The 26,795-nt window shown below is 56.3% G+C and overlaps 1 protein-coding gene across 5 annotated transcripts in view; it reads left to right on the forward strand.

The window, feature by feature from the left end:
• GNG7 (guanine nucleotide binding protein (G protein), gamma 7) overlaps positions 1 to 22,415 on the forward strand; it is a 72,075-nt gene extending 49,660 nt beyond the window's left edge. For 4 of the 5 annotated variants that reach the window (XM_014955557.1, XM_014955558.1, XM_014955559.1 and 1 more), the window contains 2 exons: positions 19,027 to 19,145; positions 22,138 to 22,415. In XM_014955557.1, coding sequence (XP_014811043.1) covers positions 19,065 to 19,145; positions 22,138 to 22,263 — 207 coding nt within the window. In that variant the 5' untranslated portion in view covers positions 19,027 to 19,064 and the 3' untranslated portion in view covers positions 22,264 to 22,415. Of the gene's footprint in view, positions 1 to 14,284; positions 14,290 to 19,026; positions 19,146 to 22,137 lie in introns of those variants that run through there. The other variant, XM_014955561.1, reaches the window with a different exon arrangement.
• The last annotated feature ends 4,380 nt before the right edge of the window (positions 22,416 to 26,795 follow it).

The raw sequence follows: 26,795 nt of genomic DNA on the forward strand, positions 1-26,795 counted from the left end.
GGCCAGGAGGGGGGATGTGAGCTCAGGGCCAGGCAGCTGCTCTGGGCTTTATTTCAACTCGAGAAAGATCACACCAAAAGTAAAGGCGGCTGAATGTTTTTCCTCTTTTCCTGGGATAATTATGTTTATTTGGGCTCTTCGCTCGCCGGGCGGAGCAGGGCCTGAGTTCGGTGCCTCTCTTAACATCTTTTTGATGAACGTGGTTTTTTGGACCAGGTTTAAAAGCTTTTCTGTCCCTGTTGTGTAAACTTGCTGTAAAGGGAGTGAGGTGTAATTGTCTGGCGCGGGCTGGTGCCCGACCAGTATGGCACCAGTACGGCACCAGTACAGCTCCAGCGTGGCTGCAGCTCCTCCTGCTCTGGCACAGAAGTGCCTCCTGCGGGTTTTGACTAAACCCAGTTGCAGTGGGCATTTTGTTCTAGGTTTAAATGGGAAGACTGGGCCGGCTGCTCCTTTTCCTCAACTGCTCCCTCTGTCAGTCCTCACCCCCCAGAGGAAGAGGCTGCGCTGCTGGTGTGAGACCCTCGGCTTGTTTTTAGGATCAGGGGAGTGGGAATTGCCAACTATTTCAGCTCATCTGGTCTAATTTTACATGGAAATATGTTTAGGAGCCCTTTACCGTCTAAACTATCTAACAGTTTAAAAAGAAATAAAAGCAAAGAGCCCCTAACGGTTAGAGAAGGTAATTTCTACCCCTTTTTTTTGTCTGTTTGCAAGATTTTGACCATCTATTTCCCCCCAGATGTGCTTTACCTGTTTTTGCTCTGTTTGCAAGATTTTGACCATCTATTTCCCCCCAGATGTGCTTTTCAAATGTGGATTAAGCCAAGGGGAACAAAGCGGGATGAGGAAGGGACGTGAGGGCTCTTTGCAGTGGGTCTGGGAGCGGACTCCGTGGCTGGAGCTGGGGGTGGATGTGGGCAGGGTGGTCCCTGGTGCCCCCCCTGGGACCCCTGGGGGCCAATGGACCCCCTCTGGCCACTGGCTGGAGGCCAGAACACCATCAGGCACCAGCTCTGGCATCCAGCACACGCTGCTGGAGAGGATCCCGTGTCCCAGGAGGGGCTGGAGACTTGTCCTGCTTTGGCCAAGGGTGCACAGAAATCTAGTCCTTAAATCAGACCTTTATTGGAGCAGAGATGTTTTATCCAGTGACAGGCTTTGCCTCCGAGTCTGGTCACGGTGTAACTGGGAGCAGAGCACCTGGGTGAAAGCCCCGTGTTGACAAGTTATTAAAAATGCTCTTAGTGTCCTACGTTTTCTTGTTTAGCCAGGCAACTGGAAGGAAATAAGTGTATTTGTGTGCTAAGGAGCGGTTTCGGTCCCCGCGGCCCGTGACGCTGCGCTGTGTCTCCCAGCTCTGCGGCCGGCGGGTGCTGCCGGCACCGGCCCTTCTCCCTCCCTGTCTGTCTTCCCTTTTTGCAGAAGAAAAGCTTTCCCCCTTTGCTTTCTTTCGGTTTCAAATTAGTGATTTTTTCATCTTGCAAGTGAGTTCATATGGGAAGTGGGGGGGAGGCTGAAGCAGGTGCAGAACCGCAGTTGTCTGAATAAAAAACGGGGGGCAAAAAGTGCCACTGGGCAACTGCCAGGATTTTGGCAGGGGGTTGGTGTCGCAGCCCCCCAGGAGCTGGAGGGGCAGGTGATGGGCTCAGGGATGCTGGGGTACGTACAGGGGAAGCGGAGATGGATGGCACCTGCACAAAAAACTTTGCTTTAGTGCCCCAAACGTTTCACATCTCTCTCTTCCCTGACCTGCAGTGGATGATTTTCTAAATATAAATATGAAAACAGCCCCCGAGCCAAAGGCTGCCCGTCACCTGAAGGCACATCCCTCACGTGTTTTCTGGCGCAGCCCTTTCACACAGTGGGTAAATTCCTTTTTTTAGCCTCTCTGCCTGCTTTCCAGCCCCGGCGGTTCCCAGCCCTGAGCTCAGAGCTGAACCCCTGCCAGCCCAACGTGACTTCTCTTCCTGTAAGAGACACAAAAGAAAACGACCTTCTGCTTCCTCTCCCCGCTCTGCCCCGGCGGATTCCAGCCCCCGACGGAGGAGTTGCTCCTCGTTGCGAAGCCTCACATGATGGTGCCGTCATCCGGCGGTCCCAAAAAGAGCCGGGTTTGCATGAAAACAGCCGCCCAGCCCCTGCAGTCACGTGGAGATAACTGGCCTTTTCTTTGAGGGTAATGACTTCGGGGGTTGAAACAAGTGCAGGAGTTGTCATCGGGGGCTGATCAAACGGTGTCATCGGGCTGATGAAACGCCATCCTCCTCCTCCAGTGGGGAGGCAAAACTCTGGGGTTTTGCTGGCCTGCAGCTGGCTGAGGGAGGGAGAGGGTCCCCCCCCCAGCCCTGCTGACCTATTCAGCATCATTTTTGCCCTCTGTAGCTGCCTCAGCAAAGAAAACAAGATGAGTGGGGAAAGTCACAGGACCGATCTCCTGTCAGCGTGTTTTCTGGGTGTATGAAGAAAGCAGGAGGTTTTGTGCTCATGTGATGCCTCTGCTGCAAAAGGTCACTCGCTTTTCTGATGAAATACAGAGGAACTGGCCCCAAAATGGGAATGAGTCCCTTCTGCAGCCAGTAGCTGGCAGTGGATGATCGTCCCAGAGTGTCCCACCAGCTTCAGGGTACCTCCAGCCGGTAATTAATTCTGAAGCACATAGTTAAGAATTGGAGTTTTTGCGTAACGCTGAGCTGTAGGGTGTGATTTTTCAGTTGTACCAGGGTGGAATCACGGGGCTGCATTTCCCTGGTGGAGAGGAGGTTCCTGCCTCATGAAAAAAAAACCACTTGGGGTTTCTGAGGCTGGGTTAGCAATGGGGTGCTAATTGCTGGGTGGGGTCAGAGGATTTGGGGATTGTATTGGCTAAAAAGGTATGTGTTCAGCACAGCGCGTGCCCAGAGGTGCCCAGCCCAAAGCTGGGTGGTGATGTCCTGCTTCACTCACGCAACGATGCTGGACTTGGTGTGTCCTCCCTCCACGTGTGCCACGAGGACGTGCCTCTTCCCTTGAGCTCAGGGTCCAGGCAATGATGCTGTTGTAGATATTCATAGCACCCTAGGATGGTTAGAGTTGGAAGGGACCTTAAAGATCATCTAGTTCCAACCCCCCTGCCCTGGGCAGGGACCCCTCCACTGGAGCAGGTTGCTCAAAGCCCCATCAAACCCTCGTATTACTTGATTCCACCCTGAATGGCTTTCCTCCTGGCTCCCAGCTGTGAGATATTAACTCAAACTGGGACGGTGTCTGTTGGGACTCAAGGTCAGTGAAGGCCTCTCGGGGTCAGGGTGGTGGAGGCCGCTCTGCTCTCCCCGCTGGAGGCCGGGAGCCGGTGTCTGGACACATTGCCCGTGGCTGTGGAGTCAATGCCTTACTTCATCTCTGTTGCAATATTGAACTTTCTTTAGCAACCGCCCGTCTGGGCGCTGGGTTTGTCGGGGCAGGGTTGCCTTGATTCATTGATGGCACCATTCAGTCTAGAGAGATTTTTTTTTTTTTCTCTCTTTTGGCCTTTCCCTCCCGACCCCTCCTGCTCCATTCCAGTGCTTCTTCCCAGCTCGTTTGCATCGCCCAGGTGACTCTGTAGGAAAAAGCAGCCAGGGGTTTGTGTTTGAGATCCACGGGGCTTGGAAAGACGCTACAAGCTCTCGCTCGGCGCACCCGATCCCTTCGCTGACTCAAGATGCAACTGCTGCAAACTGAATTCAGGATGTTATAACTCTCCTTATTATGTGCTTATTTTGCTGCTCACATCCCGTCCCTCGGAGTATTTGCAATGAGTAACCTCACCCCCAGCCCTGGAGACTCTTCGCTGCAGAAGCAGAAAGGGTTTGTGAAAACCCCCAGCAGCAAAGCTTTGCTGGTAAAGCCTGACCCCGCTGTGTCCAGAGCAGATGCACCCAGTAAAGAGGTTTCCATCTGGCCCTTCCTTGGCAGGAATTGCGGTTTAAGGCAAAGGAAAACATTCTCACGAGCAGCTCACGCTCAAGATCTCATCTGTGAACCTGGAAAACCAGCTCTTGTGTGTTCTCACCAGGGGAAAGCAAATGCCCATCCACGCTTCCAGCTCCGCTCGTTGAAACGTGCTAAAAATTCTGCTAAGAAATGTACTTTAAAGGCCTCTGGGAGGGTTCTGGGAGGGACCCAGCTGGCAGGGGAACAAGAAATTTAGCACAGAAGTCTGTAATTCTGTTTTAAGGGGCCGGGTGGTTGACTCTTCCCCTGGCTGTGCAGAGCAGCCTTAGTGGTTCCAGGTGTTCCCACTTAGACCCTTCTTTTCACTGGGGGGGAGGAGATTGTGATGTTTTGAAACGGGGCAGGCTGAAAACAACAGAAAAAAAAAAAACAAACCCCAAAACTCTGTACGTGTGGTGGTGACGCAAACTCCATCTGGCCCTTGGGGCCGGGCTTTATTCACCCCAACAACCCTGGCAAACTGGTCCCAGCAGCAGCCCAGTACGGCCAGTGCCCTGGGCTTGTGCCTTCGAATGGGCTCTCTGAGTACACGGCGTGCAGAGCACCGCTCTGGCAGCCGAAAATACCCTGTGATTTATGTGTTTTCTTTGGAAGCTGGTGGAGGTGTGCTCTGGCCAACCCCTCCTCGGCCCCTCCGCTCACACACCAGGGGCTCAACAGCCTTTTGGCTCCTGTTCCTGAGGTTTCTCCCTGTCTCCCCGGGGCAGCAGCTCAGCATTTTTCTTGTTTGCTCAGCACCAGCTGAAACACAGCTTCCCAGCCTGGCCAGGCTCCTCTCCCTGCAGAGAAGGGTCCCTTATCTCCCTGCACTTGAACAGAAGGGATTTAATTTTTAAGTCAATATTTTTGCCGTAACCTCAGGTTTTGGGGTGGTTGGTGGTTTTGTTTGATTTTTTCTCCCCAGGCCTGATGGTTGGAAATACTCCCCTTGTGCAGGCAGTGGAATGGAAATACAGAAATAGAGAGATATGGAGGGGTGGGCAGCACGTCCCCCACCTGTAGGGATGTCATTCCAGCCACCATCCTGCTAATTACTGAGATTTCCAACCTTGCAGACAATGGGCTGAAGGGGGAGACTTCACCCTCAGGTCCTCACCGAGGAGGAAATGAATCAGCCTTGAATCCTGCTCCAAAGGTCACCAAGGAATATAATGTTGGAGCAGATGTCCCGAGTCCTCTGGGGGGTGAGATATCTCCTCCTGGAGCAGCAGGTGACCTCCCCAAAACCCCCTCAGATGACCATCTCTGCAGTGACACTGGAGCCACCAGGACGGTGTCAGACCACGCTGCCTTGGGTCTGCCCCACAGGGTAGCGATGGAAGGTCTCTCCGTGTGTGTCTAAAGTCATAAAAGGTTAAATTACGGTGAATTCTGCTTATTCACAGGCGTGTGGGACCAGGAGGCTGGTCTGGAGGTGCCACCTCCCCACCGACTGTCCCCGGGTCAGCGCTGTTTTTGGGGGGACAACAGCCTTGGTGGCAGCTCCAGGGTTTGCTCGTCCTGGGGTGGGAACTGGATCCTGCTGGGATCTGGGCTGAGGGTGTCACCGCAGACTGGCCAAAAACAATGAACCGGGGGTAAATGGCTTTAACTGGGGTTGGAAAGCTATTTTTAGCCACTCTGAGATGGGATCTGAATGCGCGTAGGTATAATAGCTGCACTCAGCGGGGTGAACAAACCCCGATTCTTTTTCCATAACACCAAAAAAAGGGAGCTGAGGGGCACATTGTACTGGGAGGGCTGGTCACGGCCGCCTTACCCCCATTCTTTCCCAGTTCCCTGTCTTCTCCAGAAGCGGGGAGCAGGCTCTGCCCAGCCCCACAATGAGCAGATTGTAGCTTTGTGGTTCTGATGTCATTCCCCCCAAACCCTCTCCCCACAATGAAAACTCCAAAGTTACTCCAGACCCGGCTCCTTGCCCTTTCCATCCCCTGCACCCAGAGCCAAGCGAAGCCCAACAGACCCTCCAGAACTCCCACCACCTCCCCGGGAAGGGAGACTATAATTGGCACAATGCTCCTAATAAAGGCTGGTCCTCACAGTTATTTGCCTCAAATGCTTATTTTTAGGGTTTTCTTGTCATCTTCCTTGAGCTCCGCGCGGCCAGCTGTCGTGCTGAGCGTGTGAGCCTATTTTGGGGAGAAGCAAAACAAGTTGGAGAAGAATTAACAAGCTGAAGCATCAGCTCCTGGGTGGCAGCGAGGGGGCTCCGAGGTCACGGCAACGCTCGTGTGGCCCGAGATTTGTGAGGAATCTCAGGAAAGAGACTTATCCCTGGGATAAGATAACTTTTAAAGGACGGAATTTTATCAGGGCATTGCAGGGACTTGAGCCTGTAGATCCGTCGGGGAATTGTTTCCTTTAATAGCGTTACTGACGGGGAAATTCTCTGCTGCTTTCTCCACCAGAACCCTCTCAGACCAGTCCCCTTATCTCTGCTTTGTTTTTTTTTTTTTCCTTTTCCCTTATAAAAGAATTTGGCGTCTCTTTTACCATTTCCAGCACAGCCTGGTTTTGGCTCCCCCAGGTAAAAAGTGGGGGCTTCTCTTAAACTCTGCTGAAAAGCTTGAAATTGGGCAGCGATAGAGGTGGTGTCTGAAGGAGGAGGTTGTGTGGACACAAATACTGGTGACCAAAGGGGTCTCTGCTTCAAAAGAGGGTGGCTTTTTTTGCAGCAGTGATTTTTGGGTGGCCGGGAGACATTCTCCCTCCCACTGTCCAGGTTTTAGGGTTGGGGTCCAGGCCCATCTGCAGGTTCCTCCTCTCTCAGCGATGGGTGAAGCATCACATCTCCCTGGGTGTTCGATGCTGCTCCCGGGGTTTGGGGGCGGCCGGATGTGGCTGCTTTAGTCAGAGGGTTCCCTCTCCCTCTTGGCACCTTTGCTTTTATCTGCAGAAAACTCAAAAACAGTCATTTCGGAACCTTTCCGCCCCCTCGGCGCCGGGGGGGTTGCTGTGTCACGGCCGATGCCGCAAAATCCCCTCGTCTCACCCCAAAGTGACTCGTGCACGAGGCCGATAAATTCACATCACCTCGTGGAGCAGCTGGAAGAGCCTTTTTACGCTCCGTGAAGAGGGGAATGAAGTTTTACCGCTTTGAAACGTCCCCCACCTGCCTCAGATGGGGTGATGCTCGCGCCATTTCCCAGCTCAGAGCTCGGGAAGCTCTCAGGAAGCTCTGTGACATCCAGCCTAAACTTCCCTTGCTTTTATCTCCTTCTATAATTTAATATTCCCCTGCCTGGCTGCCTGCTTAGTCTCCCTGCCCTCCCGCTGGGCACGGAGCTGCTCCCAGCCCTCCCGGAGGAGGACACATCCACGGTGTCTGGCCGGGATGTCCAGATTGAGTTCTCCATCAGTAAATCAGTCCGTCCCTCTTTTCAGGTCCTTTTCAAGCCTGACTTGGGGGGGTGTTTGTAGCCGGGGCAATCTCTGCACTCCAGGACCTGAAAACTTATCCCTAATTGTTTCCGAAATGATTGCGTGTGAAAATAATGAGTTAATAAGAGGGATAGGGCTTCTTATTACCAAGGGGGATGGTTGGGGTTTGCTGCGGGAAGGGGAATGGGGGGGCTGCAAGGACAGACGGGTGTATTTTGAGTTTTGCTGTTATTGAGACATACACAACATCTCAGTGCTTTTTCAGAGGTTGATGTTACTCCTCCCAGTCCTCTTTTTGGGCAGGAAAACCAAAGCACAGATATTCCAGGACCCAAAGTTGGGCAGTTCTCAACAGGACAGACACAAACCCAGCCTTCGTTTCGGTGCTTGGTGTGAAGAGCTCATCCTTCCCCCCCCCAACCCTGTTTTTTTTTGGGGTAAGATCACACAATGCGGTAGTTGGCATTCCGTGGAGATGTTTGAGGAGCGTGTGTTTACTTTAAAAGATCACAGATGTCCTCAAGCTTAAAAATCTTCCCAGAAACGTGATTAGTGTTTTGCTGAGGCGGTTGTGGAGCTCAGAGTGGAAACGGTGCTGGAAGGACAGGGATTCACCACCCCGTTTTCACGGAGCGAGGAGGAGGTTCTCCTTTCTGCGTGTCTTCCCAAGACAGCCTTCGTGCTGGGGGGGGGTGGTCCGGGGTGTCGGGGGGGTTGTGAGTTCTTGAGGTGGTTTCTGCAAGTGGAGGGATGGCATTTGGTCATCTCGGGTGAGGGGGAGAAGGAAGAAGAGGAAGAGGAGGAGGAGAAGAAAGAAAAGGAGAAGGAGGAGGAGGGGAAGCTGCAGGTGACTGGGAAGGAGACCGAGAGCGAGACCCCGTGATGCTGGGCTGGGGGTGGGAGGTTTTTGGGGTGCAGCCCCCGCTCCTGCTGGAGCTGCAGAAGCCACGGTGGGGTCTGGAGCTGCTGGAGCACAGGTCACCCCCAGACCAAAGCTGGTGCTGGAGTTTCTTCTGCTGCTCTGCTCGTCCTCCCGTCCCAAGGAACTGCTCCGGGTGCCACGGCTGCTCTGAAGCGGGGGAGAGAGCGGCCACCGTGAGATTTTGAGGGCTCATTCCCAAATTGGGGGGTACAGGAGGGATGTGGTGGCCGTGGAGCCACCAGTGCTGGCTGGGACCATGGTGGGAGCTGCTCGTCCCCTCTGCCTGCTCCCTGAGCCACTGCACGGACCAGAAATGCAGGAAGGATGAGCGTGGAGCGAGTTCTGGTTTATTCACTGCCCTCAACCCATAACAGCCCTCCAGCGCCTTCAGCTTTGGTTCCCAGTTTAAATTATACACTGGAGCCTTTATTATGCATCTGGCCATCTGTGTTGGACCCTGGACTAACACCTGAGCCCCGTGGTGGCCCCAGACCCCCCCAGGAACCCGCTGGTGGCCTTCTCCCCCCCAACCAGGGCTGCATCTGCAGCTCCCACGTGGAGAAACCCGAAAAATGCATCCGGCTTTAGGTGCCTCTGGGCGAGGGCTCCAGGTAAGAACCTGCGGAAACACCTTTGCACTCTGCCTTTATTGTTTTGTTGTGTTTGTTTTTTGATTATTTTTTTTTTTTTTTGTTAACGTGTGGTCTAAAAATAAGGCTGGAATGTGCTGCGGTGACTCAGGGTACAGGCTCTGCGCCGGGCGGTGATGGGGTGTAATTGTCGTCCTGCCAGGGGTGTCCCCACCCAGCTGGCACCCAGGCTGCTGCAGGGACACTGCAGGGAGGGAAGGAGGGGGTAAAACCAGACCTGATATAACAGTGTTGGGGTAACTGGGGGGGTTCAGCTCTCTTGGAGGTTCTGCAGACATGTCCTGCAGAGAAGGGCGACAAAGCTGGTGAGGGGTCTGGAGAATAAGTCTGATGAGGAGAGGCTGAGGGAGCTGGGGGGGTTCAGCCTGGAGAAGAGGAGGCTGAGGGGAGACCTTATTGCTCTCTCCAACTCCCTGAAAGGAGGGTGTAGAGAGGTGGGGGTCGGTCTCTTTTCTCAAGTCCCAGGCGACAGGACAAGAGGAAATGGCCTCAAGTTACTCCAGGGGAGGTTCAGGCTGGATATTAGGAAAAATTTTTTCACGGAAAGGGTTCTCAGCCCTTGGAATGGGCTGCCCAGGGAGGGGGTTGAGGCCCCATCCCTGGAGGTGTTCAAAAGCCGGGTTGATGTAGTGCTGGGAGATATGGTTTAGTGATGATGCTCCTTGTTTGTTGTGTGGGTGTCTATTTTTGTCAGTGAGGTTGACGGTTGGACAAGATGATCTTTAAGGTCCCTTCCAACCTAGAAGATTCTGTGATTTCACACTCTCTGGGCCAGGTCATCGTGCCCTTTAATGGGAAGGAGCTGGAGCTGCAGGTCTCCGGGGATGCTCTCTCCTTCCACAACCCTTGGCCGGTTTGAAACTGGAGCAGTTGAAGAGGCAAAACACTTAAGCAATTAATGGATCTTCTGGTAAAGGGAGATCTGCATCTGAGCCACGCGCCCTCTCTCCTACAGCTGTACAACCCTCTTAATTACACACTGTTAATGTGTGACACGGGCGGCCAGGATGAGTGGCAAGCGGCCGGGCCACCCTCCTCTTCCAACAGCCTGGTGAAGCCTCCTCTGAAATTTGGGCAGAACCTTGCTGGGGCAGTGGGGCTGGACCCCGGGGTCACCTTGGCCGGGTGGGCACCGAGCCCAGGGCACCCCGTTCTGCCTGGCTTTGTGCTGTGAACCCCATTTTTGCTGGGGACACCCCTTGCCATGGGAGCGATCCCCTTCCCTGGGGACCCCCGGAGGGTCCTCTCTGAGCTGGGGGGTGTCTGTGCAATGACACGACCCGAGAGCAAACACGCTGCCTTTCCGGCCAGATTGGGCAAAACCCAAATCTACTCCTCTCTGTCAAATGACCTGAAGAGCAAACACACTGCCTTTCTGGCCAGATTGGGCAAAACCCAAATCTACTCCTCTCTGTCAAATAAAACCCCAAAGCTCCGACACGTCGGTTTGGGTGGTTTCCATCTGGAACCGGAGATACCGGAGCTGGGGGGAAGAATAAACCCCCAAAAAACCAAACTGCTCACGGCGTGGACTTGAAATTGAGGAGAAAACTTTTCTTGGTGTCTAGTAACGATGTGGTTTTAAGCTTGTAATGTATTAAAAGTGGGCTGGAGTGCAAGGATGGGCCCCAGCAGCTCCGAAGGGTCTGGCAGTGCCCGGTTGGAGCTGCCGGTGGCTGCGGGAGGGACACGAAGCATCTTCAAACACGTGGCTTAGCTCCGACCTGTGCGAGGAGGCTGTAATTTACCTGGGGAGGGACAGCGCGAGGGGACGTTTTGCAAATCTCCAGCAGCTTAGGAGCACTCGGGGAACCTGTTTGCTGCTGAAGTGGGAGGCTTTGGTGTCCCTGCCGTGCTCCCCGTGCCGGTAAAGCCGGGGGATGATGCGGAACAAGGGGTGGAAAATAAAACTGGATGGTTTCACCACCGCGATGGGGATAAACCCTCGTCTGCAGCGAGAGGCAGAGCACGGCACCGGTGCTTCCCATCCCAGGATGGCTCCTCACCCTGAGCTCTCCCCGAGGATTGTCCCACGCCATAGAAATCTGGAGGTCTTAAAGGAGAGGGAAAAAAAAAAAAAAAGGAGGGGGGGGGTGTGTGGAAATTGCTGCACTCAGGAAAAAATTCAATAGCTCATTCAGTGTTAAAGCTACTGATGCAGGAAGTGTAAAAGAAAAATGGAGCCGGCTTTGTTCTGCCCAGACAAGGAGTAAATGCCATTGCCCTAACAGCCTTTTTCTGTTCCAAAAAAGCATGAGGTCATCTTTAAAAGCAGTAACCAGCGAGCGGGTTTACACTGGGTTACCAGTCTCAGGCTCCCCCTTCGTGTCCCCCCCCCCCTTTTTCCTGGCACTGTCCCGGCGCGGGGCTCGGCGCGGGACGGCTCCGGCGCGGTGTGTGTTGGCCCGTTTCAGGTCCTCAGCCCAGGGGCTGGAGGATTTCCCTGGGGAAGAAGCTGCTCCACAGCCTCCCCTGGTCCCACGGGAGGTGGTTTTATGGGAGATGGCTCCGGAGTTGGTGCCATCTCGGTGGCGGGGGACGTGTCACCCTCCTGTGACTGCAGAGGTGCAGGGAAATGCTGCTGGCGGCTGGGTGGCTGATAAAAAGCAGGGTTTTGGTTAAGGCTGAGATGAAGGAGTGTATCCCCCACCCTGAGCATCTCCCCACATCCCCCACCCCGAGCATCTCCCCACATCCCCCACCCCGAGCATCTCCCCACATCCCTGCCCCAGCACCATGTGTCCTGGTACCCCCACAGGAGGGTGGCAGGGACAGGCTGAGAGAGTTGGGGGGTTCAGCCCAGAGAAGAGAAGGCTCCAGGGAGACCTTGAAGCCCCTTCCAGTCCCTGAAGAAGCTCCAGGAAAGCTGGGGGGGACTCTGGATCAGGGAGGGGAGCCCTAGGAGGAGGGGGAAGGGTTTGACACTGGAAGAGGGGAGATGGAGCTGAGCTGTGGGGAAGAACTTGTTTGGTGTGAGGGTGGTGAGAGCCTGGCCCAGGTTGGCCAGAGAAGCTGTGGCTGCCCCATCCCTGGAGGGGTTCAAGGGCAGGTTGGAGGGGGCTTGGAGCAACCTGGGCTGGTGGGAGGTGTCCCTGCCCAGGGCAGGGGGTGGAATGGGATGATCTTCAAGGTCCCATCCCACCCAGACCATGCCATGAATCTGTGATGCTCCAGCTGCAGATGTGCTCGCTCTCCCGGTGCTTCCCAGCTCCAGCCCATGCACAGCCATAAACACCAATTTTCTACTTTTTTTTTTTTTTTTTTTTTTAAATTTTTGGGGGGGGGGGGGGGGGGGGGGGAGGAAAGTCATCTTCACTGCTCCCGGCAGAAGCGTGGTGCTTAATTATTTTTTTTTTTTTTTTTCAAATCTTTGGCGCGTGGGGGGGGCGGGGGGTACAGACAGCAGCAGCAGAACTCGGGCAGTTACTCAGATGTTCGCTTGTTTATTTAGCCTGTGAGGAGTGGCCGCTTCCAGCTATGAGAAGTATGGGAGGAATTCAGAAAGGAGAGGGATCAGTGCATATTTCTGTCCTGGCGTAACGCTTCCTGCCGTGCCAGCGGGGGGGAGGCTGTGGGTGGGCACCCACGGGTGGCACCCGGGGCAGGAAAGAGAAAGGGTTTTGTGCCCGGTGGGTGATGAAGCCGTTTTGGGTTCTCAGCGCCGGGCATCTGGCGCGGTGTGGATTCCAGGCGTGCTCCGGCAGGCCCGGCCTCTCGGCACAACCAGTTTCATCCTCGTGACCCGGCTCCTGTCTCGGTGTGGAGCCGAGGGGAGGGTGACATTGGCTGGGGGAGGGAGAGAGGGGGGGACAACAGGTCCCTCCATATCCCTGGGGTGGAAGGGGGGTGTCCAACCCCATCCCGCAGCCACCTCGGGAGCCGGGAAGCTCCCAGCTCCTGCCAGGGCTGGGCTGATGCAGGAACTTGGTCATGGGCATCTCCAGAGACCTCATGGGCATCCCCAGAGACCTCGTGACCCAGCTCCTGTCTTGGTGTGGCGTCAAGGGCAGGGTGACATTGGGTGGGCAGATAGGGACAACAAGTCCTTCCATCTGAAAGGGGGTGTCCAACCCCATCCCGCAGCCACCTCGGGAGCCGGGAAGCTCCCAGCTCCTGCCAGAGGTGACCCAGCTCCTGTCTTGGTGTGGCGTCAAGGGCAGGGTGACATTGGGTGGGCAGATAGGGACAACAAGTCCTTCCATCTGAAAGGGGGTGTCCAACCCCATCCCGCAGCCACCTCGGGAGCCGGGAAGCTCCCAGCTCCTGCCAGAGCTGAGCTGATGCAGGACTTGGTCATGGTCATGGGCATCCCCAGGGACCTCGTGACCCAGCTCCTGTCTCAGTGTGGCATCAAGGGCAAGGTGACATTGGGTGGGCAGATGGGAACAAGTCCTTCCATCTCCCTGGATGGAACAGGGGTGTCCAACCCCATCCTGCAGCCACCTTGGGAGCTGGGATTCTCCCAGCTCCTGCCGGGGCAGGGTTGGGAAATGGCTGAAAAGGGGCTGCATAAATAAATAAATAAACAAATGAACGGCTGAAAAGGCAAAATCCCTGCTGGGAGCCGGCCCGAGATGCTCCACGGAGGCGGCGTCTGCTTCCAGCCGAGCCCGTGCTGAGTCACGGCGCGTCACAGCCAGCGCTGCTGTCACCGCTCGCCGCTGACTCAACGGCCGCGCTGCCTCTGGCTGGTTTTTATTCCCACTCCAGCAGCCCGGAATCGTTCCCTTTTGCCGTTCTCCCCGGTACGGAGGGATGGGCTCACCAAAGGGAAAACCTGAGCCAGCGGCGGAGGCTGGGGCTGCGGCGCCGTCACTCCCCCCGCCGTGATGTCAGGGGCTGCGCGGAGCCGATGCCGGGGGCTGGAAGTGTGGAACAACCCACCCCCACCCCCCCCGTAAATGTTCCCTTGTCATCCTTTGCCTCAACGGAGAGACGTCGGCTTAAATCCTTAAAAAGGCTTTAGATCCTTTTAATTCCTTTTGTTTGATGAAGGGGGGGAGGGCTCGTGTGGTTTGTTCTTGAGTCAAAGGCTGAGCTGGTGCAGGACACGGTTCTGGGCAGCCTGACCCTCTGTGGGTTCAAAACACACAGACCAGTTCAAAACAACAGATCCTGAGCATTCCAAAATGTGTCCTGACTTAACTGGTGGGACGTTCTCCTCCGGGGCTTTTCCTAAAACAGGCAGGAATGCTCAGGGGATGCTTGTGCCGCAGCCAAACCGTAACCCGGGACTTGTTTGCTCCGTTCCCCCGGCTCCCAACCCACCCCCTGCAGGGTTGCACAACCCGCCATCGCCACCGCTTTCCTTGGCTTTGACCTCAAAACCCTCTCAGATAATAGATCACAGCCTGTGCTCTTGTGTCCTCTAAATTTTTAGTAATTGTGGGTGTTGGACTCGCAGCAGCAGTGTTTTGCAGACGCTTGTTCTACATCCTTGGAAGCGAACTCTCGTCGGGGCCGGCAGCCCGGAGCCTCGCAAGAGACTGTCGGATGATTTCAACCCTCCCGGAATTGCTGACGGGGACGGCGTGATAATAAAACCTCACGCCGAGCAAAGGCCACGCTCACGCAACAGGAGTCGATTCCCGACACGAGGGCTGTGCTCCCCGGGCGGCGCGGCCCTTCCCAGGAACGCTGCCGGGGAGGAGCGGGAGATGGATCCTCCGGGAGGGCAGACTCTGGCGAAGGCGTGGGGGAAGGTTCATTTCCTGCTGAACCGTGTCCATTCGTGACTCAGCGAGAGGCGAGCGGCAGCGTCCTGCTCCAGAGTCACCAGTAAAGACTGGGAAAGGAGGAGTCGGACCCAGCCGGGTGCCAGGAAGGGCTGGGAGGAGGCGGCCGGTGCCGGGCACCGAGGCTGTGCCCGCCCTGCGGGAAGGGATCCTGGCTCCACGGGTCATTTCTCCACCATCAGATGACGGAGCGGAGGCAGGAGGAGCCCTCCCTGTCCCCTTCTTCCTCCCCTGGCCCAGCTGCACACGTCATCCTTTTCCAAATATTGATTTCTTTAAAACATCCAGCTGGGAAGAGGGACGACGTAGCCGTGTCCCACGTGTCACCCCGGCTTGCATCACCATCACACATACTTCACTCCGCGTGCTGCTGCGTGGCGTTTTTCCAAATGCCTTTGCCTCACGAGTTATTTACACACCCCTGTAACTCTGCTGGATGACATCTTTAAAGTTCGGTTTGGCTTTTATCAAAAAAATCCCGAGGACGCCCTTCGTGTGCCACGGCAGCGACCGGCTGGACCTTCTGTGTCCATGGTCTGCAGTTGCTAATGACGCGCTCCGTTAATTATTCACCAAGGGAACAGAAGCTGGTTTTAAATTCCCGCCAGGCAGAGCGGTCCCGGAGCGTGGCCGGTGGTTGTGGCCGGGTGTCCTGACCCACTCCAGCCTCGGGAATGATGTGGGTCCCACTGTGGCTCCACGGAGCTGAGGACCATGTGGCTGCGGTGCCGGTGCTGGCCCAGCCTGTGCTCGGCAGGTCCAGACCGGGAGCCATCGGGATGCCCAGGATGAGCATCTGGTGGGGTCTGCAGCTGGAGAAAGATTTTGCACCCAGTGAAACCTATAGAAAAGCTGGAGAAGGACTTTTTAGAAGGGCATGTTGATGGGACGAGGGGTAATGGCTTCAAACTGGAAGAGGGGAGATTTAGATGAGATCTCAGGAAGAAATTCTCACCTTAGAGCCTCTTCCAGTCCCTCAAGGGGCTCCAGGAAAGCTGGAGGGGGGACTCTGGATCAGGGAGGGGGGAGCCATAGGAGGAGGGGGAATGGTTTGACCCCGAAAGAGGGGAGATGGAGCTGAGATGTGGGGAAGAACTTGTTTGGTGGGAGGGTGGTGAGAGCCTGGCCCAGGTTGCCCTGAGAAGCTGTGGCTGCCCCATCCCTGGGGGGGTTCAAGGGCAGGTTGGAGGGGGCTTGGAGCAACCTGGTGTGGTGGGAGGTGTCCCTGCCAGGGCAGGGGGTGGAATGGGATGATCTTCAAGGTCCCTTCCCACCCAAACCAGCCTGTGATTCTATGAAGCTCCCCTTGACCTTCCTCAGAGCTCTGCTGCTGAAATGTCTCCTTGGAAATCTAAAACTCCATCAGAGGGACTGTGCCATCGGCACAACGTTGGGGGAGACGCTCGTCCGGTTCCCCCGAGGGACTCCGGTGCCATCGCCATGGGGTGACAGTGGCTGAGGAGACACTGGAAGCTGCTGCTGCAGATGTTGTTGCTGTGAGACCGCTGGCCCCGCGGCGGGTGGCGGATGGTGGTGATGAGCTGGAGAGCAGTCACCAGCGCCGGGGCGGGTAATGACCCGTAATGACCCGAGAAAAGCATCATTTCTGATTGACCAGCGCTGCTTTCGCTTTGCAAAGACTCCATAAAACCAGGCTACGGGGAGAGCAGGGAGTAAAAAGCCTCCCCCACATCACGCCAAGGACTTTAAGACACTAGTTTGACAATTCCTGCAGGACTTTCTCCATCCCCCACTTAATAAAACCCCGTCCTTCCTCCAGCCAGGCTGGTGTCCCCGTGCCACGAGGTGCTGCGGGAACGGGGACACGGGCTGTTCCTTAAGTTCCCTTAAGTAACACCCCCGGAGTGATTCATCCTCCTCCTTCCCTAAACAGGAAGCTGGGAAAGTACACGCAGGTGATCCTGGGCTGCTGCAAACAGAGATCAGCTCCAATGGCCTGGCTTTTTCTTTTCCCCTGGCTGTCTGCTAACTCCTTACCCAGGGAAAGGGTTGTTTGGTCAGTGAGGAGGGAGCTGGTTGCTGGGGGGGGTCTGTGCTGTTAGAGGGGATGTCTTTGGAAATGCAGGTGGTCAGAAGGTGGCCACAAATAGCCGTGTGTGTGCCAACTGCCCCAACGGCCGAATTTTCCTGCTTTTTTGCAGGATTAATGGCATAAAAATTGACGGTAGCGCTCGTGCAGCTGGAGTCCTGCTCAGCCCTCGCAGGGTTGAGCACAAACTGCGGCTCTGAGATCCCAAATTGCTCGCAGGGCTGGGGTCTGTAGAGCAGTTGATGCTGAAGGAATGAGCTGTCTCTGGAGATAAAGCCTTCCCAGCTGGAGCTGCTGCTTTTTCATGGAGAGAAGAGCAGAGCATCCCCAGTGCCCTGCCAGGAGAGGTGGCTCCTTGCATGTGGTTTGCACTCTGATGTGGGGCTTTTTGGGGGGCTCCCCCAGCTCGTTACAGGACTCTGGACCCTTTGGTTAAAGCCACATCTCACCCAAGTCCTGGCTCAGGGGTGACCCCAGCATTGCCAGCAGGAGCACGTCCTGCTTTCCTGGCTTAGGAAACGGGGGGCAGGAGAGGAGGATCCGTCCCTTGGGGACCACCCTGCTTCCTTCTCCCCGTTTCCCCGGCACCAGGCTCTATTTCAGCAGCGTGGCTTCCCGTGTTGTCCCAAGTAATGTCTTCCAGGACTTGGGAAGGCGGAGATTTCCCACTCATCCTGCTGTTTTGGGGAATGGTGCTGTGCAGGGACTGGAGCACAGCTTGTTTTCTCCTGCAGCCTCCAGTGTTCCAAGGGAGCCCGGTGCCGTGCAGGGATTGAAAAGTTTGGTGTGTGTTGCCTGCTGCTGCCAAGCTGAATAATCCCCCCGAGTGCCCTTGCGGTCTGGAATAAACTCCCTTAATGTCTAAACGCAGGCGAGACAGCTCGAGTCTGCAGGAATTTTAGATGGGGCAGACGCTCTCCTCCCTTTTTCCCCCACCCCCAAGTAAAGGTTCAGCATCTGCTTTGAAGCTGCCGGTGCTGGGGAGAAGACTGGAGGAGTCTGTAATTAAAGTTAGGCCAGAAAGGGCTGCGGTGGGCGGGCGGCTGGGGCGCCGGGAGCGCCGCTGGGACCCGGCCCCGTGTTTGCTTTGGCTCTTTCCTCCCTCCCAGCATCATCTGGCCGTGTCTCCTGCTGGGGGAGGTGGGAGACGACGCTCCCCGGAGCCCTCTCCCCGTGTTCCCCCGCCGTTAGGGAAGGCTCCGGGGCTGAGTCACCGCCGGGCAGGGCAGGGAAATGACTTTTCCTGACACCTCCGCCTCACCCCCGCGTTAACGCTCATCAAGAAACGACCTGAGCTGGGTGTCTGGCCAAGGCAGGCTCAGACGGCGTGGCCGGAGCTGCCCTCCACGTCCCCCGGGGACAGTGATGGATTGTGTGGGTCTCACAGACAAACTTTTGCAGTTGCTGCCTTTAAATTTGGAGGGAGGTTGTTGAACCCGCACTCTCCCTGCATGGCAGTGGCAGGGACACGGGGCAGGTTGCCCCCGGCCGGGTGACAGGTCTGTTAAAGCCCCATGATGGGCACAGCCGGGCATGGGCACAGTCCCCGAGCCCCTCGGAGACCCGATGGTTGGTGCACAGAAAGGGGTTGTGCTTGGGCAAAGCTCTGGTCCTGCCCCACTCCTGCTCACCCGCTGGTTCTCTCCTCCTTTCCATGTTCAGCTGGACCCTTCTTTGGTGGAATATTCATTTGAGACATGAGTTTTCGGTGCCTCTCGTGCTTTGGTACCCCCCCTTGTGCCCAAGTCTCACTGCCTGTCCCCTCCTTTGGCATCCAAGAAACCTCTGCCCCTCACCTGAGTCCTGACTTGCCCCTTCCCACCCAACCCGGGACCATCTGTGGCTCTTATTTTCTTACTCTTGCTTTTTTCAGGGACATGGGTTTGCAAAATGATGGATAAATAGCGTAGGGGGGAGTCTGTGCAGAGGAGAGAACTTCTGTTCCCTTTTCCAGTCGGTCACTCGAACGCGCCGGGCAGGGCTTCCTGCAGAAAAAGTTTCATTTTTCCCCTTTTGTCGGCAAGTTTCTGTTTAGGTTTTCTTTTTTTTTTTTTTTTTTTTTTTTTTAATCAAAAGAGAAGACCTTGCAGAGCGTGCCCCGGGGAGGGCTGTTTAGGGGAAAGGAGAACTTGAAGCAAAATCAGGAAGCCTGAAGTCGGTGTCATCAGTTTAGGGTTCGTGGAAACCCTTCGCACGTGGCTGTGGGTGAGGACACGGCGCTTGCCGAGGTGGTGCCCGCCGGCACCGCGGCTTCGTGCTTGATGCCAACCCCCCCTTTTTCCTCTCCCCAACCCCCCCTTCCTTGTTTTGCAGGATTCTCTCTTGCTGGGGCCCGGAGCCGATGGCCAACAATGTCAACAACTAACAACATAGCGCAGGCCCGGAAGCTGGTGGAGCAGCTCCGCATCGAAGCCGGCATCGAGAGGATCAAGGTGAGCCCAGGAGATGGAGCAGCACGAGATGGGCCACGTCCCGGGGGGGACAGGGATGGAGCAGGGAGGGTCCCAGGGCTTTTCCCGAGCACCTCTGTGCTGCTGTGGTGTCTCCAGCTCAGATTTTCTCCACGAGAGCCCTTCCTACGGGCACTGCTCACACCGTAAGGGCTCACCTGGGCGGCTTCTCCCAGGTGTTGGGGTGATGGCACCATCCGAGGACAGACCCTGGAGCTCAGCTGTGCTCATACAACCTGTGAGGACCCCGAAGCTGCAGGGACAGACCCGGCAAAGCTCTGCTGGGCACTCTCACAAGCACACTCCAGTCTCAGTGCCCCGTTTTTTTTAGGATGGGTCACTGTCCCTACACAATTTCCCTCCGAAAGCCGCTGCCTGCACGGCCATTTCTCAGCCGCTGCGTCCTTGCGACTGAAAAGGGATGGGGACACTTTGCAAGTGAGGGGGTGGATGGCATTCCCACTGGTTTGGGGCAGGTTTATGGTAGAATTAGGTTAAATTTGTGCTGCAGGACAGCAAACCGGAGTCTATTCCCAGCTACATGCTGTGGTCACCAGTGATCTGCTGGGGCAGCAGAGGAGCCCCACAAATAGAGCTGCTTTTGGCACTTTGGGGGGTTGGAGCAAGTTTAGTGTCCCCTGAGAGTCGGAGGTGGGGTCCCCCAGGGGCTTTCACTCCCTTCTGGGAACCGGCTGGGGGATTGTGGTCCTGGGGGCTGGTTTGGCTGGTGAGCTCTGAGCCTTTGCTGGAGATGAGTGGGCAGCGAGTGGGCAGCGAGTCCCAGCTCCGTGGGCAGGAAACCATGGGCCACAGAGGAGCCCAGCTCACCCCCCGGCTCTGCCACCCCACCGTGCCCACCAAGGTGGGTAGAGCCCAGAGGTGGGCACGGTGGGGTGGGCAAAGGGGGGTCTCGGGCTGCTCCGCTCCCCATCCTGCCAAGAAACCCCCCGGGAGGGGAGGAAGGAGGGGAGAGACCCAGTCTGTTCATGGAAAGCCTCTTGTCAGTAAATCACACGAAGGAAAGCCCCGTGAAAGGCGGAGTGAAACTGAAATCCGGTAAAACCCGGAGGTGTGAAATCTACCGGGTACTTTGTAATTTAGTTTCCTGGTCAAAGAAGGTTTTCTCTTGACTTTCAGTCCCTGCCCCTTCTGCAGCGGCGGCTCCTCCTTCATCTCCGGTTTCCCTGTGCGGGAGCTCCTGCTGCCACTTTCAGTATCTTCTTGGGGTTTTTTAGAGCCCTGAGGTTTTGTAGCTGTTTTTAGGGCCACCGCTTTCCAGACTCCAGTGATGCACCCTCAGCGAGGCTATTTTAGGGAAGACAGAACAAATTACAGGTCTTCCCCCGGCACGGCCTGACTCTCCTAAGAATTACGGTGTCCCGGCGGGGGGTGGCAGGGTGTGTGGACACTCACTGACCTTCGGAGCTGCGACTCTTAGATGCTTGGCTGGGAAAGAACAACAGTGGTGGGACCACGACACGCTGCTATTTCGGCCGAGTGGAGAAGACGTGCTGTCTGGGCCAGCTTTCCATAAAGCCGTGACCCGCAAACCCCGCTCTCGGGCAAGCGCGGTGCCAAGCGCGGTGTCAGCCCAGGGCTCGCTCCTCCAGCTCGCTGGGGTGGCTGAGACACACGTTCTCCTGCAGATAAATGAATCATAGAATGGTTAGAGTTGGAAGGGACCTTAAAGATGATCGACTTCCAACTGCCCAGGGCACGTCCCACCAGCCCAGGTTGCTCCAAGCCCCCTCCAACCTGCCCTTGAACCCCTCCAGGGATGGGGCAGCCACAGCTTCTCTGGCCAACCTGGGCCAGGCTCTCACCACCCTCACACCAAACAAGTTCTTCCCCACAGCTCAGCTCCATCTCCCCTCTTGCAGGGTCAAACCTTCCCCCTTGTCCTAGGGCTCCCCTCCCTTATCCAGAGTCCCTCCCCATCTCTCCTGGAGCCCCTTGAGGGACTGGAAGGGGCTCTGAGGTCTCCCCAGAGCCTTCTCTTCTCCAGGCTGAGCCCCCCAACTCTCTCGGCCTGTTCTCCCAGCAGAGGGGCTCCAGCCCCCCCAGCATCTCCATAGACCCCTCTGCACCCTCTCCAACAGCTCCATGTCCTTCCTGTGCTTTCCAGGAGGGCGGGAGGAGGAAGCCCACCCTGGGGGGTGGAAGTGCAGATGCAGGGGTTTTGCCCAAAGCTGCAGAGAACGGGGGTTTTGTTGCAGGCGCCGCACACTCTGGGTCGTTGCTGGGAGGTTTTAGGGTGGTGACAGAGAACTGCTCCTTCCCGGGGCTGCAGCATCCTTGTTGGAGCACGGTGAGCCCCGGCAGAGCCGGGATGAGAGCAACAATTCCAGGGCAGCAGGAGGTGGCTGGGAAGTGCTTTTTGTCCCCCTAAATCAGGGATGGGCTGGGGACCCCAGGATGGGAACCACTCTGCAGCTACAGCAGGTCACATCTGCCCCTTCCAGATGTGGTCTGGTTGCCTCTGTGGTTTATGTTTGCCTTATGTTCAACCAGTTATTAAGTTAATTTTTTGTTTTTTAAAAAAAAAGGGGCTGCTCTGCATCTCCAGATCTCCAGGCCCTGGGTTCCCAGAAGGCATCTTTGAACTAAAATAAGCAGAGCCTTAAGTAATAGCTTCTAACGGTTTCAAAACCTCCGTTTTTAACATCAGAGGGTGGCCGCTCTCAAGCAGGCATTTTTTTTCCCTTTCTTTTTTATCCCAAAGCCCTTTAAAATAATATCTTCTTTTAAATCTCTTGCTCTCAGCTGGGAGTATATCCTCCCATACTCGTGGCTTTGCTTATGTCAGACCTCACAAACCTCCTCTTTTCCGTCTCCGTTTCCCCTTCTCGTTTCTCGCTAAAGTTTCTGTTCCCAAAAGTTTCTGTTCCCAAAAGCTGTTTCCTTTCCTTCTCCCCGGGAGAGCGGCCGCCGGAGCTCTGCACCCACCCACCTTCTGCTTTCTCCCAACTTTTAGGTCTCGAAAGCATCTTCCGAGCTAATGAATTACTGCGAGCAACATGCCAGGAACGACCCGCTGCTGGTTGGGGTCCCCGCTTCCGAGAATCCCTTTAAGGACAAAAAGCCCTGTATCATCCTATAGCTCTCCCGGCTCCGGCACGTGCCATCTCTCAGGCCGGGCACCGATCTCCAGCCACCGAAACCAAGCGACAAAACCCACAACCGCGCCGAGGGGTAAACACTAAAACGTTGGATTCGGATAGAACTTAAATTTCTCACACACACACACAAAAAAAAAGATATATATATATATATAATTGTAAGCGGTTGAGGGAAGGGGGTCTGCTCCGGGGAAGGTGCCGCACTGAGAGGGGTCAACATTTCAAAACAGGGAAAAAAACAAACAAACAAACAACAACCAACAACAAAAAGCAAAGTTGAGGGGTGGGGGGAGTGTTTTTAATAGTGATATTGGAAATCGGTCCTGGGGAATCGGTCCTGGGGGGGTCGGAGGCCGCGGGGGCTTTTTATTGCGTTTGGCAGATGGGATGTGAGAAGCCTGGAACAAAGCTCTGAGAGGGGCTGAGCCAATTAGTTACCAATTAGCGCCTGGTGGGGAGAATTAGCTGTGTTTGGGGAGAGGGCAGGAGGCAGGAGTGCTGCCGGGGTGGGGAGAGATTTTGTAGAAAACTAAAAACTAGTACAAAAAAAAAAAAAAAAAAGGGAAAAAACCCTTCATTCCCAAACGGGACTGTACCGGGGGCAGGGGGGGTCGGGGGGGTCGGGCAGGGGCTTTCTGTTGTGCAGTATCACGGGAGAAATCTTTTAAAATTGGCTTTTTTGGAGAGTCTGGGTCCAAAACACTAGGATTGGTGGATTTACCAGCATTTCCCATCTCCCTTTTCCTCGCCGGGAGCGACCGGTGGGATTGGTCCCACTAAACCCAGTCGGTTCGGGGAGAGGAGGGAAAGGCTGGAGGAGAAACAGCCCCCGTTCCCTTCCCTTGGAAATCTTGGGATGCGATTTAAACGGGGAGCACTTCCTTCGCCGAGGTGAGATTTGGGATCGAGGAGAACCCGGCAGGGAGCAGCCGGCGAGGAAGAGGAGGGAAGCAGAGGGAGCCTTCCTCCCGCTGGGATGGCAGCGATGGAGCCCGGCCTCTCCCTGCCCCGGGAGGAAGATGAGAGCTCAGGGACGTCCCACCACGTCTCCCCTCCTCACCGGGCTTCTGGCTGGGACAGGACGGGTCCCCGGCGCTGGGTTCAAGCCACCAAGCCCCATCTGTGTCCGCAGGGACTTGGCAGCTCCTCAGGGGAGGCCGAAGGCTCCCAGTGATGGCAGAGAAACCATTCCCCAACCAGCACGTTCCCAGTTACCCTCAGCACCGCGCTGGTGCCGGTGCAGGCGGTGCCCGGTGTCGGTTTGGGGAGGAAAAAGGAGAAAAAAAAAAACCCAACCCCACCCAACCCACGTCGGATGGGAAATTCTGGGAGTTTTCCTTTTCCCCCAACGCTTTGGGATTGGGTTTGAAATGCCCCGACTTCCCGCCGGGATGGGAACCCCGTGGTGGGACAGGGACCGTTGCCACGGATGTCCCCGGAGAGGGGACACCCCGGGGTTGGGGGACGCGGCTGAACCGCGCTCCCCGCTCTCTGTCGGGGTCTGGCTGGAGGGAGAAGACCCCGCAGCCCACACTGGGCTTAGACTGGTCCCAGCAGGGCACTGGGAGGCTTTACTGGTGGCGTTTTGGAGGCTGAGGGTGTTCCTGGGACACGGGGCGATGCCGGAGGCAGGGAGAGGAGCGGAGCCCGTGGCCAGCCCGGCTGGTAGCCAGGGAGGGCAAGTTGGCATCTTCCAGGAGGAAGGGCAGGTTTTTTGGGGGGGGGGGGGGTCTTCCTCCGGCTGTGGGGTGTGAGCCCCTCCCGGGCTGTGCTTGGCAGAGACGCTCCATTTCCACTCCTGGGTTGCAGGTGTCTCAACATCGCTTTATTTTTTAAGTACGCGATCACTTGCCTTTTTAAACGAAGTTGGGGGAAAAAAAAAAACAAAACCCCACGTTTTTAACACTTCAGGCAAACCCCCCCCGTCTGCGTCCTGCGGCTGCTTTCCCGGGGTCCTCTGCTGGTTTAACACCCCCCCCCGCTGTGTCGTGGTCTCCTGTCCCTGTCCTGTCCTCGTGCCCGCTTTGCTGTGACCCCTGGGACCCCCCACCCCGTCCCAGTGGGAGCACTGGGGGGAGATGGAGGGGAGTGGGTTTCTCTCCCTCCGTGGCCGAGCGTGTCCCAGCCTGGTGACACCGCTGCCTTCTTCTTTCTTTTATTCCTTTTTTAAATCCTTCATCCCACTTACCTTCCAGCTCTGGGAAGCGTCCTGAGGTGCGCCGGGGTTGTGCCGCAGCGGGGCTTTCTCTTCTCCAGGCGAAGGGGAATTTTCCTCCGCCCTTTAATCTCGTACAGTTCCAGCCTTATTTTTCTACTCCAGAGATTTGCTGATTCTTCCTCTATGTTGGAGACCAGCGCATGGTGCTAACGCCGGTGCCCCGGGCGAGCGCCCGAGCTGCAGGTCAGCCAGAGAGACCTGCCCCCGGCCGCCGCTCCCCCCCCGGGGCAGGGGCTGCGTGTCCCGTCCCCCTCCCCTCACCCCCTCACCGGGGGGCTCCCCGACACCCCCAGCGGGGTGGGTGCCAGCCCTGCCCCTCTGCATCCCACCGGGATCAGGCGGGGAGGCTCAGATCCACGGTGCTGGGTGGCTCGTGGTGTGGGATGCTCTGCCGGGGAACGCCACGGGATGCTCTGCCGGAAAATGCTGTGGGATGCTCTGCCGGGGAATGCCAGAGGGTGCTCTGCTGGAAAATCCCGTGGGATGTTCTGCTGGTGAAAGCCATGGGATGCTCTGCTGGAAAATCCCATGGGATGTTTTGCCAGCAAATGCCATGGGAAGTTCTGCTGGCAAACACTGCGGGATGCTCTTTCGGTGAGTTCCACGGGATGCTCCACTGGAATGTAGGGTGGGATGCTCTGCTGGAAAATGCCGTGGGATACTCTGCCCGTGAATGCCAGAGGGTGCTCTGCTGGAAAATCCCATGGGATGCTCTGCTGGTGAAAGCCATGGGATGCTCTCCCAGGAAACTCCATGGGATGCTCTTTTGGTGAATGCCACGGGATGCTCTGATGGGAAAATACCCCGGGATGCTCTTCCAGGAAATTCCATGGGATGCTCCGCTGGCAAACACCGCGGGATGCTCTGCCGGTGGGTGCCACGGGATGCTCTGCTGGGATATAGGATGGGAGGCTCTGCCGGAAAACACCATGGGATGTTCTGCCGGTGAAAGCCGTGGGATGCTCTGCCCGAAAATACCATGGGATGCTCTGCTGGAAAATCCCATGGGATGCCTTCCCAGCAAATGCCATGGGATGCTCCGCTGGCAAACACCACGGGATGCTCTTTCGGTGAGTGCCACGGGATGCTCTGATGGAAAAATACCCCGGGATGCTCTGCTGGCAAACACCATGGGATGTTCTTCCGGAAAATACCCTGGGATGCTCTGCCGGTGAAAGCCATGGGAAGCTCTGCCGGAAAATCCCATGGGATGCTTTGCCAGCAAATGCCATGGGAAGCTCTGCCGGCAAACACCGCGGGATGCTCTTTCGGTGAGTGCCACGGGATGCTCCACTGGAATGTAGGATGGGATGCTCTGCCGGAAAATGCCGTGGGATGCTCCACTGGCAAACGCCGTGGGATGCTCTGCCGGTGAATGTCATGGGATGCTCTGCTGGAAAACCCCCCAGGATGCTCTGCTGGCAAACGCCATGGGATGCTCTGCCGGCAAATACGACGGGCTGCTTCACCAGTGAATCCCAGGGGATGCTCTGCTGGAAAAACGCCAGCCGGGCACGCCACGCTCCAGCAGACGGGGGTCATTCTGCCTCCCCCCCCCTCATCCTTCCACCCCCGTGGGCCACTCTCGTCCCCGGTGCCGGCGGGAGGGTGGCCGGTGCGGGGCCGGGGGGCAGCTGGAGGTTCAGCGTGAGGCTGGAGCCGGGAGAAGGGGAGAAGGAGCAGCTTCTTGGGGTCCCCCAGGAGCCTGGGGACGGGGCTGGGGGGGTCCCGGTGCCGGGGAGGGGGGTGTCCTGCCGGCGGGTGCTGGTGTCTCTCAGTGGGTGACTCGTTTAGGTGGAAAAAAAAAATCCTCGACCTTTTCTTTTTTTTTTATTATTATTGTTATTATTATTTTATTTTTTTTTCCTCGTCTGAGTAAATCAGTGCTCATACTGTAGGTGTTTTTGTATGGCAGCAATATAAGTGCAAATTACAGTAGCCGCTTGTACTTTGTTAGTGCGTTTGCCAAAAAACAAACAAAAACAAAAAAAAAGGAAAAAAAAAAATTATTTGCCAAACTCTGATCTTGTTGCCAAACGCGAATCCCAGGTGTGTGGGGGCTGTGGGGAGGGGGGCAGGGGTGTCCGTGCCGTGGGCTCCTCGCAGCGTCTGCATCGTCCCCGTCTCCGCGTCCCGTTCCCGGTCGTGCCGTAGCCCGATTCCTCGCACAGTGTTCGGTATTTTGTGGAGTTGTTGTTCAGAAGTGATGATAATCGAGAACACAATAAAAAGGCTCACTTTTCATTTTGCCAGAGCTCCTGCCCCGGCCTGTCCTGCGCCTCCTGGGGATGTTGT

This window comes from Calidris pugnax, unplaced genomic scaffold (genome assembly GCF_001431845.1).
Source record: "Calidris pugnax isolate Ruff unplaced genomic scaffold, ASM143184v1 scaffold285, whole genome shotgun sequence".
Classification (NCBI taxonomy): domain Eukaryota; kingdom Metazoa; phylum Chordata; class Aves; order Charadriiformes; family Scolopacidae; genus Calidris; species Calidris pugnax.